This window comes from Mirounga angustirostris, unplaced genomic scaffold (genome assembly GCF_029215605.1).
Source record: "Mirounga angustirostris isolate CCGP_5_RB_7025 unplaced genomic scaffold, mMirAng1.0.hap1 SCAF_7, whole genome shotgun sequence".
Taxonomy (NCBI): domain Eukaryota; kingdom Metazoa; phylum Chordata; class Mammalia; order Carnivora; family Phocidae; genus Mirounga; species Mirounga angustirostris.
Window position 1 is genome coordinate 36,657,904 of NW_026991715.1, and position 19,076 is coordinate 36,676,979.

General features: G+C 42.7%; 1 protein-coding gene across 26 annotated transcripts in view; it reads left to right on the forward strand.

Annotated features, from left to right (window-relative positions):
* Positions 1-19,076, forward strand: part of ARHGAP26 (Rho GTPase activating protein 26) — a 431,139-nt gene that overhangs the window by 231,064 nt on the left and 180,999 nt on the right. For 25 of the 26 annotated variants that reach the window (XR_010413044.1, XR_010413045.1, XR_010413042.1 and 22 more), the window contains one exon: positions 17,622-17,687. The exons of the other annotated variant lie outside the window; for it this stretch is intronic. Coding sequence is in view for 18 of the 25 variants with exons in the window: in XM_064596092.1 (XP_064452162.1) it covers positions 17,622-17,687 (66 nt within the window). In the remaining 7 variants the exon portion in view is untranslated. The remainder of the gene's footprint in view (positions 1-17,621; positions 17,688-19,076) is intronic. 26 annotated transcript variants of the gene reach the window in all.

Below are 19,076 nucleotides of genomic sequence, written 5' to 3' on the forward strand. Positions count from 1 at the left end.
TTTGCCAGTTATATGGGCCTCTTCCCAGGGATCCTGCTGCCATCAGGGGACTTGCCCTGGGTTTGTTCATAGAATGTCAGTAATATACATCAGTGATACTGAGTTTTCTCTAGTTGTCCAAATTCTTGCCTGCTAGAGAAAGGGAGGGAGAAGATGCGAGTAAGAATACTAGAGAGGAAGTATGGTTTGTTGTTCCCTAAGCTGCTTTGCTGATCACACCCCATTGCCAAAAACCTAGACTGCTGATAGCTGTCATGGGTTTTTCCCCTTTCTCATGGGGAAGAACAGGACTCTGCACTGGGCAAGAACCCCTGCTCCCACCCCGCTCTCTGCAGCCCCCTGTGCCACCTCAGTGCATATCTCCTCAGTCTCTGGGTCCTCTTGCTTGTCCTGCCCTTGACTGCAGCTATGAGATTTCCTCCCCAGAGGCTTTGTGAAAATGGGTTTATTCTCCTTTGAGATGAACTCCCGTAGGAATCAGGAGAAGAAGCCAGAAAGTGGCCTTTTCTCTGCCAAGGCTGCTGTTGTCCTGTAGTCTCACCTGAGGGATGGTTAGAGAGGCAAGAACTTGTCAGAGAGGAAACTCCAGTCCGGCTCAAGAGAGTGAGGGAAGGGCAGGCTTTTCTAGTGTGAGCTGATCTCTTCCAAGTTAGAAGTTTTTAAATAATAAATGTCACTGCCTACTTAGCTCTAAAGAGATTAGCTTGTTTACAGAAATGCTGCCCTCCCACTGCTTCTCCAGCAGTTTGAGGCTGAAGGCTGACAGACTGAGCCAGGCCCTGAGCTTGGTCTCCTGATCTCGACTCCACAGTGCCACTTTCCTGATGTGAATATTCACTCAAATTCCATAGGTTAATCGGATTATTTCAAAGGTCTATGGCCAGATTGCCCCAGACATGCCTTCTCGTGTACTTCGCACTCAGTTCCATACCGACCATCTGGCTTTTCAAGAGGACCTTGCAGTTGATGGCGGTGCTTCTCGCCCTTGTTCGATGTGTTCCTGTGTGCTCCTACTCGGACCCTTCCCTGGTTTCCCAGCAGGAGTCCAGCCTTCCTGTAGCTCTGCATTCAGTGAATACCTCTCAAAGTTCTGAAGTGCCCGTGGCCCGGGGCAGTGTGAGTGCAGAGGGGGAAGGACCCCTCCAAGGAGTATGTGGTCTGCTTTTGAGGTTCAGACCACGTGGAGACAATGGCCAGATGGCCCATCATGTGCAGGGGTGCATATCATCGTCATGCTATCTGCACATGTACCTGCCGTGTGGACAAAATGCCCGGAGCCAGTTGGTTGGAGAGTGATCTCAGAATGGGCTTGCAGCTAGGCTGGCAAGACTTAAAAAAAAAAAGGGAACTTCCTACCTTCCCTCTTTCCGCAGAAGAAGGAAATCTAGCACTTCCTCTGCTTCCAGATGTCAATCCCGTCTTTTCTTCCAGTTTGTTTTTAATCTGGTACTTTCACAGGAATCCTTTGGGTTTGTGTAATGCTCAAGAGCTCACTCAGGTGGTCATTTACACTGGGACATGGTGGGGAACCCTGAATCTCTTAAGCAGCTGGAAAAAAAGGTATTTTTGCTTACTATAAAAATAATATGAATTCATTATAAAATATGAAGGAAATATAGTAATAGTTTTCAGAAATTCAATATAAATCATCTCTAATACCACCCCAGAGATAATTCTTTCTTGTCTTTTTTTCATGATGTCTTATATGGATTTTGTCAATGTCAACATGTATTTTGATTCCCTTGGCATTATACTGAATATACTTTCTGTATCCTGCTTTAAATAATTTGCAAGCATTTTCCCACATCGTGAAAATTGTTTACTAATGCCATTTACAATGGCTGTTTAATACTCTGTCATAGGATTATATCCAAATTTGTTGAACTGTTTCTTGTCATTGGACTTGGATGTCCTCTGCAGATTTTTGCTGTTATGAGTAGTGTCAGCCTGAGCATGCTGCTACCTCAGTGTTTGCACATACCTCAGATAATTTCCTGTGGGTAGATCCCGCCGTGTGGATTGGAGAGAGCTGTTTCAGTGGAGAGTACTGCGGGAGTGGTGTGGATTAGCATGCTGGCGCCCTGGCTGAGGCACGGGTCAGGGTGCGACCTCTCTGAGCTTGCATTGCCTTTTCCGTAGAATGGGAGATAAATACCAACACCTGTCTCGTGAAGCTGCTGTGATGACTGAAGTTTAGCAAAGTGTCTGGCATATTTTTTTATAGATGCCTCATTACTGTTGGTTCTTATCCTTCTCTCTTATCTCCTCTCTCTGGTTATGCCAATTAGTCTGTCATATAAGAAGGGGGAAGCTCACTGGATTAGCAGAAGTGTTCCTGAGGGGAGCAGGGAGGAGAACGAAGGGTGGCAGGTGACACCCCTGCTGTTTTCAGGCTTGGTGCCTTATGAGCGTTAGTTTGTTAAATCCTCATGGCTACATTTCTCAAAGTGGGGTACGCACACTACTAGTGGGATCTCAGATCATTTTAGGTCGTACCAGATGCACATTTTAAATTACCATTTAGATTTATATATTTATTTTCATGTGTATTAGGGGAAAAAATACATGAACATGTAAACCTCCTGGTTTTCTAAATGTTATTGCTTAGCACAGCGGTCCTCCTTCTCAGTAGAGCCAGATAGTAAATATATTCAGTTTTGCAGTATTATTTAACTCTCAATATTGTAATGTGAAAGCAGCTGTAGACAATATGAAAACAAATGCGTGTTTGCTAATAAAACTTTATTTACAAATCAGGCAATGGCAAATCTGGCCCACAGACTCTAGGGGTTTGTCAGTTCTTAGACTACTTTTTTTTTTTTTTTAATTTTATTTATTTACTTAGGAGAGAGACACTGAAAGCACAAGTGGGGGTAAGGGCAGAGGGAGAAGGAGAGAATCTCAAGCCGACACTATGCTGAGCACAGAGACCAATGTGGGGCTTGATCCCATGGCCCTGAAGTTATGACCTGAGCCAGAATTAAGAGTTGGACGCTTAACTGACTGAACCACCCAGGAGTCCCCTTAGACTACTTTTTAAAAACTTACCCTTGTATTAAGCTATTTAAGATGGGATAAAGTTATGACAGGCAGCATGAAAGTGGTATGTCCATGGTTGACATTAGTGGAAATGCTGTTCACAACAGCCAAGTTCATAAATGAGCGTTAGTCTTTAAGAAGTCCAGGTAGCATGGTCAAGAACTAGTGGAGCTGACGTTCAAACCAGAGTCTGCTTGATTGCCAAGGTCACTCCCCACTTCCTTCCTCCACTTCTCGATATGTATGAAGTCTTTCCTCTGTTTTGCCATCCTGTCATTATGTGACCGACACACAGGAGCTGGAAGGCCTTTCATCATCGGCCTCAAACACCTAACCTTCTTGGCTCTTTGCTATTGAGGGGCCATCCCATATTGCTTCTCAGCGAGCCTCCTCACTAGAACCATCAGTGGCTCCTCACATGCTCTGCAAGACGCTGAAAGACAGTGTGTGTCAGTGATTCCGCAGCTTCCGAGGCACAGAACTGTAACATGGCCGACTGCCCTTCTGCAGGCATTGGACAACACAACCAAAGCTGCTTGGTTCCTATTACACATATCTGTCCTTCTCTAGGCCATCATTCAGTCACATTCCCTGATGGTGCTGTATCCAGGCTTTTCTTGTTCCATGAGGACAAGATTAAAGACCAGGAGAGGAGCTGGGAGGGCACCATTACCTTGCTTGTTGTTCTGCCTCTGATTTATACATTCCCTTCATCTCTGGGCCTCAGCTTCCCTTGATCTATAAAACAGAAAAAGAGATTTAGTCTTAAAGATAGTAGGGAAAGGTTTCATGGGATCATATGGGTCACTATTTTGAAAAGGTTTTAAAGCCATCAGACATTACTTAAAGTCCAACATTCTCATGAAAGCAGCAGAGGACAGAAAAGAGGATTTTCTTTTTCCTTTTGCTTTCAGTCACCTTCGGCCTTTTGCTCTTAGAACACCCACAGTTGAGAGGCAGGAAAAGGCAGCCACTGGGTAACCAGGATCCTTGTGGGATCAGAGCCATCCAGTGGCTGCCAGGTCTCCACTGGTCAGCGGCTTATAAATAGAACATTTCCCTTTTTAAACCTGAGAAGGATGGGAAGCATTAGTGGGTATGGCGGCCTGACCTCCTGAGTGCTGGCCCATGAGGCAGTCAGCTGAGTACACCTTCCCCTTCAGCTTTCCATCCACACCTTCCAGGCCAGGCCTGTTAGGAGACAGGCACTGGCTCTCTCCCTCGTCTGAATTCCCTTCCAGCCCCCCACCCCCACTCCTCTGGGCCCTTTTGCTTTCTCCTCTCCCCTCCCTCCAGTGCTATGGCAGGTTTCTGTGGCTACCACTTTTATCTTCTGAGCCAGGGGCAGGCAAGATGGTATAATTCTCGCTCTCTCAAGGGCTGGTTTTCTGTACTTCGCTTTCCATTATGACTTGATGTGTGCAACACAGTGAATGTGTCCCGCATGGGACTCAAATTATTTCCAGTTGTGCTATAATGCCCTGGCTTGAGAATAACCCTGGCTGAAAGAGAGAAAGGGGAAGGGACAGCTTGTTCTCTCAGAGATTTTTATTATATGGGATCTCAGCCATTTTGTTTGGTGAGACCCTGTTCCTCAAGGACACGACTGGTAATGGTGTTCCTCCGGCTAGCCCAGATATTCAGAAGCCTTTCTGTTTGTCCTAAGTGACACTTACCAAGCCATCCTCTCTCCCAGCCAACTTTAGAATGATAGATGCAGCTATGGTGTGACTTTGCTGTGGCCTAATATCCCTCCTTCTCTTAGAAGTGTAGGCTCTGTATCAACAGCAGACCATGGCCTGGGCAGGTGTGAACCACCCCTTGGCATTCTGGTTTGGGCTTCAGCCAAGCAACAGTGAGCAGGTCTCTGGTTGCGTCTTTAAGTTCTAAAGTCCAGTGCAAGGAGTTGTTGAGGCAGAGACTGAAAGATTTTCCTCAAGGCTCTCGATCAATGTTTATTGAGCACATACTTCATTACTGGGTAGCGTGCTCAGGGTTTGATATATGTTATGTTGTTTGCTCCTTATAAGAACCCTATGAGGCAGATGGTATTATAGACCCCATTTACAGATGAGAAAACTGAATCCTCCTTCTCAGTACATACTTGTGGTCTCTCAGGGTCTTTCCTTCCCACCCTTATTAGAGTGTTCAGTGTGTGCAAGATTGAGCGGAGGCTATCAAGTCCTCTTGCCCACAGCGGGGATAAATGTTGAGTAGTGGTTGGGAGAGTGGGCTCTGCAATATTATTACATACATGGGTTGGAATCCCAGCCTCCTGACTTACTGGGTGTGTGACCTTGGGGAATTAATTTCCCCAGGCCTCAGGTTTTGTTTTATTTTTTAATTTGTGATACCAGTATAGCTTTAGTACCTACATCATTGGATTGTTGGATGGATTAAATGGGATTAGGATGGAAATCCTTAGGTCGGTGGTGCCTGGTATTCTAAGCAGTCATTAAATGTTATTATCTGCTGTTGTTGTTATCAATAATGTCATTACCCCAAACCAGAGGCTATTCATATAAAAGCATGAAAGTAGACAGTCTGCTTACAGTTCCTCAGAGTGCCTTCACAGACGTGGCCTTGCTGATTTTCACAGCACCTGATCTGTGCAGATGAGAAGGGTCAGAGAGGCGAAGTATGCCCATCTTCCACAACCAGTTGGCGGTGACTATAGCCGCAAATGTCAGCGTTAGGCCTCTGATTATGAACGTCCTCCCCTTCCTTGCCCTTTGCTGCCTCAGTTTGTTGTGACCAAAAAATACCTGAACCATTCCTAGGGCAGATCAAAGTGAGAAGACAGGTAGGTAAAGGCACGAAAAGGATCTAGGTGGGCAGAAGACATTGGTTCTCTGCTTGAAACACTTCCTCTTTCAGAAAGCTGGTGACGATTTCTTTTGGTTGAGAAATCAGTACACAACCACCCATGCCTCAAGACAGAAAGGAATTGAGGCCTGTGGACTGTAATTCCTTCTCCGGACGTCCAGACTCTTGTGTAAGAGACAGGTGGTCCTGATGAAGCTGGTTGGCATTACCACGGGGTGCATTAGGCATTGCTCTTTCACTGCTGTCCTGATTGGGAATTTTAAGGTGGACTGGGAGACTGCAGTTGTCAAAACCCACAAGGAAATAGTCTACTGCAAGCTGATCTGCCGCCCTCAGCCTGTACTATACAAGAACCCAGACTCTGCCACTTTGGCTGCGGTGTCTTGCTGAGAACTGGAATGCTCTTTACAGGTATCTTAGAGCCTCTCTTGACTCAGCTGAGAGCTGGTAGGTTTATTCCAGGCCAGGCAGGGATTTCATCTCTTTCCGGCTACCTAGGTTACTTTGTTTACTCTATGTCCCTCTTGGCTTATTTTTTTTCTGTGTGTCTCCAGAAACCATGAAAAAGAAGATAGGTGCCTTTATATCTGGTAGGCTAGGGAAAAAAAAGTTCCGATGTGCTGTATTCATGCTTAGAGGTCAGGGGATGAATGAGATCTGGGTCAGCGCTATTTGTCTTGTGCTTCTCATGACAGCGCCCCTGAACTCTAGAAGGTACCAGTGTGTTCAGCCAGCTGCTCAGCATTCGAGGCTCCTGGAGTGTGGGGACTTTTTTTACCTATTGGTTTCTGGTGTCTCAGCAGGTGAAAATGTGGATTGTATTTGTTGCTTCATCTGGGAAATATTTATTGATGCTACAGTAATGAACAAGGCAGATAAAGTCCCTGCTCTCATGGAGTTATACTAGTGAGAGAAACTGACAGACAGTAAGTAAACAAAAGTATACTTTGAGGTGGAGAGAAGGGCTGGGAGGAAAAAAGAGCAAAGGGATAGGGAATAACAAGGCAAGTGGGAGCCATTCTAAAAACCTGAAGCAGGGAGGCCTCTCTGAAGAGGTTACATTTGAGCAGAAACCTGAACAAACGGAGGGAGTAAGGATGTCAGGAGCTGGCAGAGGAACCCTGGAAGTGCAGGGAATAAATCAGCTGTGTTCAAGGCATGTCAGGAAGGATCGTGGTGACTGGATTGGAGGAGGCCAGAGTGAGAGTGGTCAGGTAGGCTGGGACTAGACCATGTGAGGCCATGGTCAGGAGGTAAGCTTGTATTCTAAGTGTCATGAGAGGTCCCTGGAGAGTGTTGATCAGGCAAGTGACATATGAGCCAATGTGTATTTTTAAAAGATGTCTCTGGCTCCTGGTTGAGAATAAACTGTATGGGGTGAAAGGAGAAGCAGTTGGGAGGCTAGTGATTAGAGCCATCCAGGCGAAAGATGATGGTGGCTTGGATCAAAGTATTAGCAGTGGAGATGGTGAGAAGCATCTGGGTTCTGGATGTGTTTTTAACTGGTGCCTGACAGGGCTGGTTAATGGATTGGAGGGGGAGAGAAAGCAAGGAATCCAGGATGACTGTACTGAAGTAGGAAATCTTGCTGGTAGAATATGGTACCTTCCCATCTTGTCCTTCCAGCCAGGATCAATGTAGTGCCTGGCTGGGGACAGTAGTTCCCAAATGTGTTATTTTTCTATCACTGACTTCATATTTTGTTTTGTTCTGTTTTTTACATATATGTATACCAACTGTATTACTATTGACCTACTCTTTTTTTTAAATCAAGTCACTCTTTTTTAAAAAAGATTTATTTATTTTAGAGAGAGGGAATGAGCATGAGTGGGGCGAGGGGCAAAGGGAGAGGAAGAAGCAGACACCTCGCTAAGCACAGAGCCTAACGTGGAGCTCCCTCCCAAGACCCTGAGATCATGACCTGAGCCAAAATCAAGAGCCAGCTGCTTAACCAGCTGAGCCACCCAGGCACCCCTCAGTTCACTCTTTTTAACTTAAATTTATTATTTATTTATTTATCTATCTATCTATTTATTTATTTATTTATTTTTAAAGATTTTATTTATTTATTTGACACACAGAGAAAGAGAGAGGGGAGGGCAGGCAGAGGGAGAGGGAGAAGCAGACTCCCTGCTGAGCAGGGAGCCCAATGCAGAGCTCCATCACAGGACCCTGAGATCATGATCTGAGCCGAAGGCAGACGCTTGACGGACTGAGCCACGCAGGTGCCCCTTAAATTTATTTTTTAAATGCAGCATGTCTTGTGTGATAAACAGGTAAATTCCTGATATTCATTGATATAAGTACACAGCTACTGAAAATATTTGTGAATTGTTTCATATGTCACCAGAGACACAGGCAACATTATATATTGAGATACGTAGCATTGGTGAATGGCTATTGTCAGATCCCCCACAGATGGGGACTGTGGTAAGATATTGATAGCTGATTAACAGTCAACAATAATTTCTGTTAGTCTTTAGTGACACTAGTTTTAATTGGTTGGTATACAGTATGTTGTTATCCCAAGCGTGCTTCTCAAACCTACTGGGCTGTAACCTGTGGGAGGGTGCCCACAATCTGCTTGGCAACAAGCATGCTCCTCCTTCTCTTGTCTACTAGCTTTGAGAGCTCCACCTGGAGTAGAAAGGGAAGAATCCAGAAAACATGATTCCCCAGCACCTCCTCCCTCTTCCCGCCCCGTCCCTGTCTGGTCATGTGAACTTGAGTAGGAGTGGATGAGGGATGAGGGATGAGCTCTGGAATCAGACTGAGTGAGTTACAATCCTGGTTCCACCACTCATTAAGGCCAAAGTCTTACCAGAATTTCCTCAACCTCATCTGAGTTGAGAGTTCCTGTCTACATAATAGAGATGATGACGGATGAGGACATGGTATGTTTAAGTGCTTAGCCCTGATCAGTGCAGTTTGTTCAGCAAGCATTAGCTACTGCTGTCATTGTTACCACTTAACATTGTGAGCCTGGCTTTTCTCATCATAAAGACTTATCAGATACATTGGGAAAATCAATTAAGCTATAGTATTTTAATATATTCTATAAACAGTAATGTCTTATTGAGCTCATTAGTGGGGAAACATAGCAAGAAGTTATTAGTAAGAACAGTAACAGTATTTACCCCATGGGATTATTGTAGGGATAACATGAACTTGGGTATGAAAAATGTTTTATCGGAGCGCCTGGGTGGCTCAGTCATTAAGCATCTGCCTTCGTCTCAGGTCATGATCCCAGGGTCCTGGGATGGAGCCCTGCATTGGGCTTCCTGCTCCATGGGAAGCCTGCTTCTCGCTTGCCGGCTCCCCACCGCTCGTGTTCCTGCTCTCACTATCTCTCTCTCTCTGTGTCAAATAAATAAATAAAATCTTAAAAAAAAATAGAAAAATGTTTTATCAACTGGAAAGTTTGATTCAAATGTTGCTAATACTGCTAATGATCATTTATTGAAATACCAAATAAGTCAGTATACATTTCCTTTGACCCTTGCAACACCTAGGTGAGTTCTCCCCACTCTATAGAAGAGGAAGGTAAGTGTCAGAGGTGAAGCACCTCTCCTATGATCATACCAGTCAGAGGTGGCAGAGACCAGAATTTAATCCAGGTCTGTCTGGCTTGAAAGTTTATCATTCTCTTTCCAGTACATACCACTTCTGTTTGCGTGACTTCAGTTAATATTAAAGTTAGTTCACACTCTCTGAATGTGTAAAGCTGGGGAGCAGAGTATAGGACAGAGTAGAACAGGGTATGGGGTCTTGGGGAGCTGAACTGAGATTAAAAACTGGCTGTTGGTAATCCCCAAAATAGGGAATTCACACCTGGATAATTAAGAAGCAATTGGCCAACTTCCCAGTGCCACTGGAAGTTTCTAAGAGTTGCCACCATGAAGATTGTTTCCCAGGCGCCACAGCCACGAAGGCCTGGCAACTCTGGGTCTTCACATGATTAGGAGAAAGGACGTGAGCCCTTCCGAGTGTGTGAGCCAGTTGGAAACCTATTCTCCAGATGGATTTGGTATTTAATTCAATGTGGGTGTTTCTCTTCATGGCTTTTAATAGTGTTGAAATTGATTAAATTCAGAATGAGCGAGGTAAGCCAGACTTTAAAGAGCAAAGCACATCGGGAAATTGAGTAAATTTCTGAGGTGAGAACATGCCTCTGGAGATATCCATGAAATGGTGGCCTGCTCATAGTCATTCCAGACAATCTCCTGTATCCATCCACATTAAAACTGGGGCAGTAACTTCCTTTACCTTTCAGTTCTCTTTTTTTTTTCTAATTTAATTTTATTTATTTATTTTTTATTTATTTGAGACAGAGAGAATGAGAGACAGAGAGCATGAGAGGGAGGAGGGTCAGAGGGAGAAGCAGACTCCCTGCCAAGCAGGGAGCCCGATGCAGGACTCGATCCCGGGACTCCAGGATCATGACCTGAGCCGAAGGCAGTCGCTTAACCAACTGAGCCACCCAGGAGCCCTACCTTTCAGTTCTCTTATTTTTATGCAAACATCCAGCACTTCCAGCAAATTCCATTTCTCCTGTAAAAAACTTGAAAGATTTTTTTTGATCAAAGGAAAGTTGAGTAAGATTCATGGGGAAAGGTTTTTAGGCTAGGAAAAACCTGTTGAATACCACCTTTAAGAAAATGGGTAATGTGTTCTAATGTGTGTTGAAATGAATTCAGGAGATTAGTTCCTCTCTTTTGGAATAGGATTTGTCTTCTGAGCTCTGTTAGAATTCCCAGGATGCATGTATGGGGTAACTTCGGGGTATATCCCAGAGAGTTGTTTTCACATGCTATATGTCCATCAGTCAACCTGTGGTATGGAAAGGTCCCTTCCATTCAGAATTAGTGATTTGGCCACTTACTGCCAAATTCCTTGATGTTTTGAGTACTAAGGACTGGTGTAGGGCAAGAGCAGGTCAGTGATTTTTAGTAAAGGGGCTCCTGGACCTGCAGAATGAGGTCTCTTGTGTAGCACACAGCTCTAGGGGAGAATGCTCTTATTTTCTGGGGCTTTCCTTGACCTCAGACCTGTCTGATTGTGTAGATGGCCTATAGATAGTATGATGTGGAAAGAACCCTGCACCTTCTGTTTTCACCAGCCACAGCTTCATGTGCATGTACAGTTTGGTGATGATAATGCCTTGATGGACAAGCAAAGGATTTCTACAAGTGTCTAGGAAAACCAGAACTTGGTTTTATCTTCTCTGTTTCATGGCTTGACTGGCACACCTTTTGTTTTTCCTTTCTTTTTAACTTATTCTTGGGGCCGTACTGCTAGGTGGTGATACCTCTTTGTATTGATACAGGAAGAAAGTAGATAGGTCAGGCCACTCATATCTTTATTTAACATTTATATCTTCCCAAAAGATGAAAAATCTAGGCACTAGAACTTAAATAACTCATCTACTTTCTTAGGGTTTATAACAATTGGAATTTGAAAGGTCATTTTTACTATACCACGTATCCCCTTAGTGACCCTCCCCATCATACGTAATGGTCAACATAGTAGACAGTGAAAGGCAGAGATAGAGTATTGAATAAAACAATGAGTAAAGATATACTCATACAAAGATACAAAGATGTATCATTGCTTTCATGGATGCAAATCAGGTTTGGTAGGCAACATCACAGAAATAAACGTAAACTTGCAATTATGTTACATACTCTGAAGAAGAAGTTGATAGTGCTATATCCAAGTTTCAGTGAGGACGTGAACCAGGTGGAGAGATCAGGAGGGCATTTTTGAGGAATTGACACTTGAGGGGAGACCTGAGGATTTGCAGTTGCTTTGGCCAGTGGGCTTCCAAGTGAAATCCACAGTATGTGCAAAGGCTGGAGAGAAAGTGTGGTCAGTTGGATGCTCTGAAAGCCACTATGGTAGGATGCTTAGGTCTGGAGGGGTAGTGTGAGATGAGGCAGGCTGGGCTAGACCATGCAGGGTTATGTGAAACCTGTGAAGGATTTGGGTTATCTTCCTGAGAAGAGTGGGGTGCCATTGAGAGATTTTAAACAGGGAGGGCACATGGTCTGGTTTTGTCCAGATCAGGGGGGCTGCAATGTGGAGGATAGACTGGAGGGAGCCATAGGACGTATGAGGACACCAGTTAGGTGGTCATCTCAGCAGTCCTGGTAACAGATGACGGAGGCCAGGACCAGGATGGTGGTGGTGAAGATGGAGAGAGACGAAATTGAGGGACCTGGTGATAATTTGGATATAAGGGTAAGAAAGAGGGGGAGTGCAAAGGGTTTTGTACCACCTACACACTTCATTTTCTTTTAAGGTGGAAAGAGCCAGGGAAAACATCTCAGGTGAGGTAGCATTTGGTGCAAGAAGCTGTAGAGCATGTCTCTCCACCTGGCCACCTTTTTTTAGGCAAGCCTCCTCTTTTTAGGCAAGAACGTCATTGGATTGAACCTTATATACTATGTTGTTGTTTCAAGACCTTTGCAGTAAAACTGTTTGTTCCTGGATTTAACTTGCCTCCCTGCTCTTGGAGTTCGTACCCTAGGCATAATACCCAGTGGTCTGCCAAGCATCCTCTTCCCTCTTCTGCCCTAAGACCCTCCGAGCTGACTGAGCATCAACCCAACTCTCAGTGTTCTTGTGTTCTCCATAGAACTTTGAGAAAATAGGCGTGTGTGACCTTCCTCTAAAAGGAGACAAACAAGGCTTTAAAAGTTGAAATGAAAATTAAGACGGTGATAGATTTCTTTCTTTCTTTCTTTTTTTTTTTTTTTAAGATTTTATGTATTTATTTGACAGAGAGAGAGACAGCAAGAGCAGGAACACAAGCAGGGGGAGCGGGAGAGGGAGAAGCAGGCTTCCCGCCGAGCAGGGAGCCCGATGTGGGACTTGATCCCAGGACCCTGGGATCATGACCTGAGCTGAAGGCAGACGTTTAACGACTGAGCCACCCAGGTACCCGACGGTGATAGATTTCTAACTTGGCGGGTTAACCTGGGTATTTGGTGTGAGCTCTGTTGACAGTCATCATATGAAAGCTGTTTGGGCTGCCTGGTGCAGAATCCTGGGCAGAGTTGAAGTTGAGGCCGAGGGAGGAAGAGAAGCCAGTTCGGGCCTTAGCTGCAAGACAGTGGATGGCAGGCCTAGGAGCTACAGGTCCTGCAACAACTCATTGCAAGTCAAATTAAGGGAATAATGCAAGCCTAGTAGATATTTAATGAGAGATTATTCCTGGAGATTATAAGGATAGAGAAATTGCAAATAAATCCCTGACCTTTTCTGAGCCTTGGCCCAGTAAAAGAGCTGAATCACCTGCTTCAGGGGATTAAGGACAGCCTCTTCCATCTGGCAGTCTGCTCAGACTTTTTCTGTCATTAACAAACTCTGTTCGGTGGTGATCATGTTCTAAACCTTTTAGTGGGAACTTGCTTTTCAGCAGAGGCGATCTCAATTAACTTAGATTATGTACCTGCTGGGCAGAGATCAGAACTAATGATCTCTAGTTATGTATGCACTATGGTAGCTATTACATTAGTAGTACTCTGTACATGTTAAATAATAAAGCAGTTGTTAATCATTAGTAACGTAATCATGACATCAGCAGGGAATTCAAGTTCAGAATAGAAGTCAGACTTCATGTGTGCGTATATGTGAGCGCGTGCACATGCGTGTGTATACGTGCATGCTTGTGGGTGGCATAGCCTTAGAGACACAGGGACAAACAGGGATGTCCCAGGGCAGCAGGCAATGTAATAATTTTACCAGTTTCAGTTTAGAGACTTAGAGCAATGATTGTGTATCATGAGTTCCTTGTTGGGAACTGTTGTTTGATATGAATTTCACTTCTTAATACAGTGTTATCTGCCTATAAAACTGTAATAATTATCATCAGAATGCAACTTGAACAACTAGAGGCTGACAGAGTTACCTTGAACTCCCTTTGACTTGGTAATATGTAAATGTGTTATACTTTTGAACTCAGACAACTAATATATACTAATATTATGTTACATGTGTAATGTGTAAGGCCTTAATGTGTAATGTCTGTGTAAGATTTATTTCAAGAAAAGGAGTTAGCAGGTTTAAAACAAATGAAAGAACTTAATAATGTTGGGAAAACCAAAGGAGAATTGCTGAGAGATTTGGGGAGGGGGGGCAGTTTGCTTTGTTAATTTCTAAAAGAAGTAATGGTAATTAGTGTAGGTTAGTGGAATTCGATTTTTTCTGGGTATACTTGGAAGGTTCCATTGCATTCTTTTCCATTAGCTATTACTTACCTAGGAAAGGATCTTGCTTCTTGCATTCAAGGACTCATTTGGCCTTGCAGGTCTATCTCTAGCTCTGCCCTTATTTCTTCTGCTAGTTATGCCGATGGCTTTATGAGCAGGTATCTTTTGGTTACTGGGGTTGTCACTGTCAGCTGCCAGGTTATTTCAAACTTTCAAAACTTTTGCCACTGTTTATGGGGTAAAGGAAGCAAAATACTTTTTGTCCAAGATAGATGTTGATTCATGTGTAGAACAAGATCATGCCGCAAATGTACTCTTAAAGCATCCAAGCTTGGAATCCGTCTCAGCAGCGCCCCAGAGGATGGTGCAAAATGGTGGTACTTTTTCAGCTGTCATCCCTGTGCATAAATTCCGTTGATCACCTCTCAAAAGAAGAACTAAAAGGCTTCAACTGACTATTGAATCATAGTTATGAATGTTTTGGAAACCTCCTTAAGTACAAAAACTAGTTTCCCTTCTGACAAATAGTTTCCAGTAGGCTCTGTTCTGATTACTGTATAAAGGAATGAATATCCTCCCCTGCACATGAAAAGATGCCCCACATTATTAGTCACTAGGGAAATGCAAATCAAAACCACAATGAGATACCACTTCACTCCCACTAAGAAAGCTATAATAAAAAAGACAATAACAGATATCAGCAAGGATATGGAGAAGTTAGAACCCTCATACATCACTGGTGGTAATGCACAATGGTGCAGCACTTTAGAAAGCAGTTGGCAGTTCCTCAAAACGTTCAGCACAGAGTTACCATGTAATCCAGCTATGCCACTTGTAGGTATAAACTGAAGTGAAAATATATGTCCACACAAAGACTTGCACAGAGATGTTCCTAGCAGCATTTCATAGCCAGAAAGTAGAAACAACAATCAGTGAATGGATAAATTACATGTGGTATATCCAGACAACATAGTCATAAAAGGGAATGATGTATCGATATGCAACATACATGTCTCTAGGAAACATTATACCAAGTGAAAGAAGCTAGACACAAAAGACCTTGTATGATGTGATTCCGTTTATATGACTTGCCTAGAATGGGCAAATCTATAGAGACAGAAAACAGATGACTGATTTTTAGGAACTGATGGAAGGCAGGAAATAGGGTGTGACTGCTAACGTGTATGAAGTTTTATGTGGAAGAGAATGAAAATGTTATGGAATCAAATAATGGTGCCTGATTCATAACTTTGTAAGTATACTAGAAACCAATGAATTTTGAGCTTTAAATGGGTGAATGTTATGGTATGTGAATTATATCTCAGTAAAACTTTTATTTTAAATAATCTTTGCCTAGATTTTAACAGGTGTTTAGCCTGTGTATCATAGTTTGTTATTAAATTTGGGAAAAGTCTATGGCATGAGTTGATTGAGTTTCATTTGGAAGACTGATTTCAATCTGACTTGGCAGCTTTGAGTCAGAAAGCTCTGTACTGCATGATTTGCAGAGTAAATACTTGGTTTATACTAGAAAAAGCATGAGAGTAAGTTAGTAGACTCCTTACAACTTTAAGAGAATAAGAGCGGTGGTTTGTATAGCAGGTAGTCTCCAGGAAGAGAAATACTGTTTTCCTCCTTTTCTGGTACTTTACTGACTATCCTAGAGACCAAATGTTTTTAAAATAAGTATCAGTAAGTGATAAGTATGTCGGTAAGAATAAGAGTTATTTTGTTTCCTTTGAGAAGAGAATTTTTAATAAATCAGCATTCCTTTTTAGTTTGAGGAATGCAGTGATTTTCTTAAGGATTTTTATCTTCATTGGATGTAAGTTCACTCATATACATAAAGAATTAGAGCAAGGTGCACCCCCATGTTTATTGAAACATTATTTATAGTAGCCAAATTATGGAAGCAGCCAAGTGTCCATCGATAGAGGAATAGATAAAGAAAATGTGGCATACACGCACACACACACACACACACGCACACACAGGAATATTATTTGGCCATTAAAAAGGAATGAAATCTTGACATTTACCAGAACATGGATGGAACTAGAGAGTATAATGCTAATGCATATAAGTCAGAGAAAGACAAATACCATATGGTTTCACTCATGTGGAATTTAAGAAACAAAGCAAAAGAGCAAAGGGAAAAAAAGGAAAGACAAACCAAAAAAAACAAGCTCATAACTATAGAGAACACACTGATGGTTACCAGAGGGGAGGTGGGTGGGGGAATGGGTTGAATAGGTGATGGGGATTAAGGAGTGCACTTGTTGTGATGAGCACCGGCTAATGTGTGGAAGTGTTGAATTACTACATTGTACACCTGAAACTAATATCACACTATATGTTAACTACACCGGAATTAAAATTAAAAACTTAAAAAAATTTTTTGAGAAAAGTTCTGTTTGGATTAGATCAAAGAATGAGTTCAATAGTTCTCATATTTTACAAGTTTATTTCTTGCCCAAGATGATGACAAATTATTTAAAAATACTTCCCTTCCTACTTTCTACCATTCTCTTCTCCACTGTGACCCATGAGTTTGTAAAATGTCTTGCCCTGATGTCCCAAGGTGCTCAAAAGGTGAACCCAATCTTAACAGTTACCATCCACATCTTCTCACTGGGTAATCAAAACATGGAGACAAATCTTGGTGGGTTCCCAGCCTCACTGCCAGGTTGGAAATTGGTTCTGGGCTGTGGAAAAGGTTGCTACTATTTGATCGTTAATTTTCTGAGTCACATTAGTGGCGTTTGTAGCAGGTGGAAAACTCTTACTACTTGCTGACAGATCCCACACAGGATGGCTCTACTGCCTTATGCTTACTCATCATGTAACTTCTTTGTTCTAGGCTGCTTTAATTTTCCTTTAGGTCACTTTTCCTTTTACCATTTTTTCCTTCTTTTCTAATCACCTGAGCAGGATTCGACTTCTCTCTTTAATTCAGGGTCATATTTAAGGCAGTTAGGTCTTCACAGGCTCTGGAGTGAGTCTCCCACCTATTAGCTCTGCAGCTTTGATCAAGACATTTAGCTTTGCCAAATCTCAGTTGTCTCATCTATAATATGGAGCTAATGCTAGTATCAGCCTAGCGGATTTACGAGGATTAACTGAAATAATCTATGTAAAGCACTTATCTAACATTTATTGTGCCACTTAATTTATGCTTTTTGAAGGAGGCCAGGAAGCAGTTAGTCCAACAGTTCCTGACAATAACAGAACAAGCGATTTAAAGGATGCCTACTATTCCTTTGGCAAAGTACATATCACTATGCTGCAGTGTCTTCAACTGTAAATAGAAGATAACTTTGCTGAGTGACCATGAGAATTAAATGAGATAATATAAACAAAGCACTTAGAACTGGACCTGGCATATGGTAATCTCTCAGTGAATGCCTGCTGATTTTTTTTTTTTTTTAAATCATTTTTATCTGTGGCCAAACCATGGGACTGATTGATCCTGAGTCTGCCAGACCTTGTCTGAGGTTGGTGTGCATGGCCAGCAACTTGACTGCCCCTGTCTTCCTCTTTCAGCTGCACAGTTGGACAGCATTGGCTTCAGCATAATCAGGAAATGCATCCACGCTGTGGAAACCAGAGGTAAAGTCGTTCAACAGATGGCATTGTTCTCAGTGAAGGTCACACATCTGGTGAGGTGTCAGACCTGCTACCTGTTTCCCGATTTTAAGTGACTCATTAACTCCCCAAGTGCCATTATTGTGTTTCTACAAGTTGTGTTGCTCTGAAGCAGGGGCTCTCAGTCAATTTGGTGTCATCAACCTCTTTGGCTGATTAGTAGAATGTTTTAAAGACATACGTGTCAAATACATAGGATAATAAGGAGTCTAGTTACTGGAATTCAGTTAAAATATTGAAAGACCTAGTTGTGATGTAATAGTACATGTGTTTCTTTGTTACCACTTTAAATAATAAGTAATAGACACAGGTCTGATAACTGGCATAATTTGGAAATGCAGTTGACCCTTGAATAATGCGGGAGTTCGGGGTGCCAACCCCCTACCCTCCTGTGCAGTTGAAAATCTGCATATAACTTTTGACTCCCCTGCAAACAACTACTAACAGCTTTCTGTTGACCAGAAGCCTTACCAATAACATAGGCAATTAATTAATACATATTTTGTATGTTACATGTATTATATACTATAATACTACAATAAAGTAAGCTAGAGAAAAGAAAATATTAAAAGATCATAAAGCACATTGATTGTACTGTACTGTGTTTATTGAAACAAAAAAATCCATGTGTAAGTAGACCTGTGTATTTCAAACCCGTGTTGATCAAGGGTCAGCTGTCCTGATATTTCAAGATGTCTATAAAAGTCGCAGTGTGTTATGAAAATAACTGATTTCTGAGCAAGTCACAGGTATTGCTAACGCTGTGATTTATTGCTTATATCATAATGGAAGGAAATGTTTAATTTCAGTGACAGGGTCATGAAAGTAAAGGCGTGATTGTTTTCCTGCCTAAGTTCATTGACACTCTGAATTCTCTAGTGCACTCCTGGGGTCTGTGGATGCCAGGTTAAGAACCATGCTATGAAAAGCCAGTCCCTGGTGACTATCCAGGTGGGCAGAAGGGGTCAGGCTCCTGGTTTCCTGTAGCAGTGCTGTAGCCAGGCCCTGCCTGTTGTACATTGACACTTCCTGGGTCTGTAGGAGCAGGACTTTAGGAATCAGGGAAGCTGATTCATCCCAGTGGTCTCCTTCCCATCCTTAGATGTTGACCCAAAGGAGATTTCTCAGTTCTGGCAGTTGGGAGCTTTGAGTACTCTGATCTATGATACTCCTGAGAAAAGCTGTTAACTAACTTTGCTGTGGATTTGGTTTGAACCATTGTTAAAGATGTGAGTCTTACTATTCCACAGCCTCTCAACCCATTAATCTTTTTCACTTGATTGAAAGAAGTTTTATCTTTTAAAGTAGGATCCATAACTAGTAAGAGTTCTATTATAATTATTACATTATATT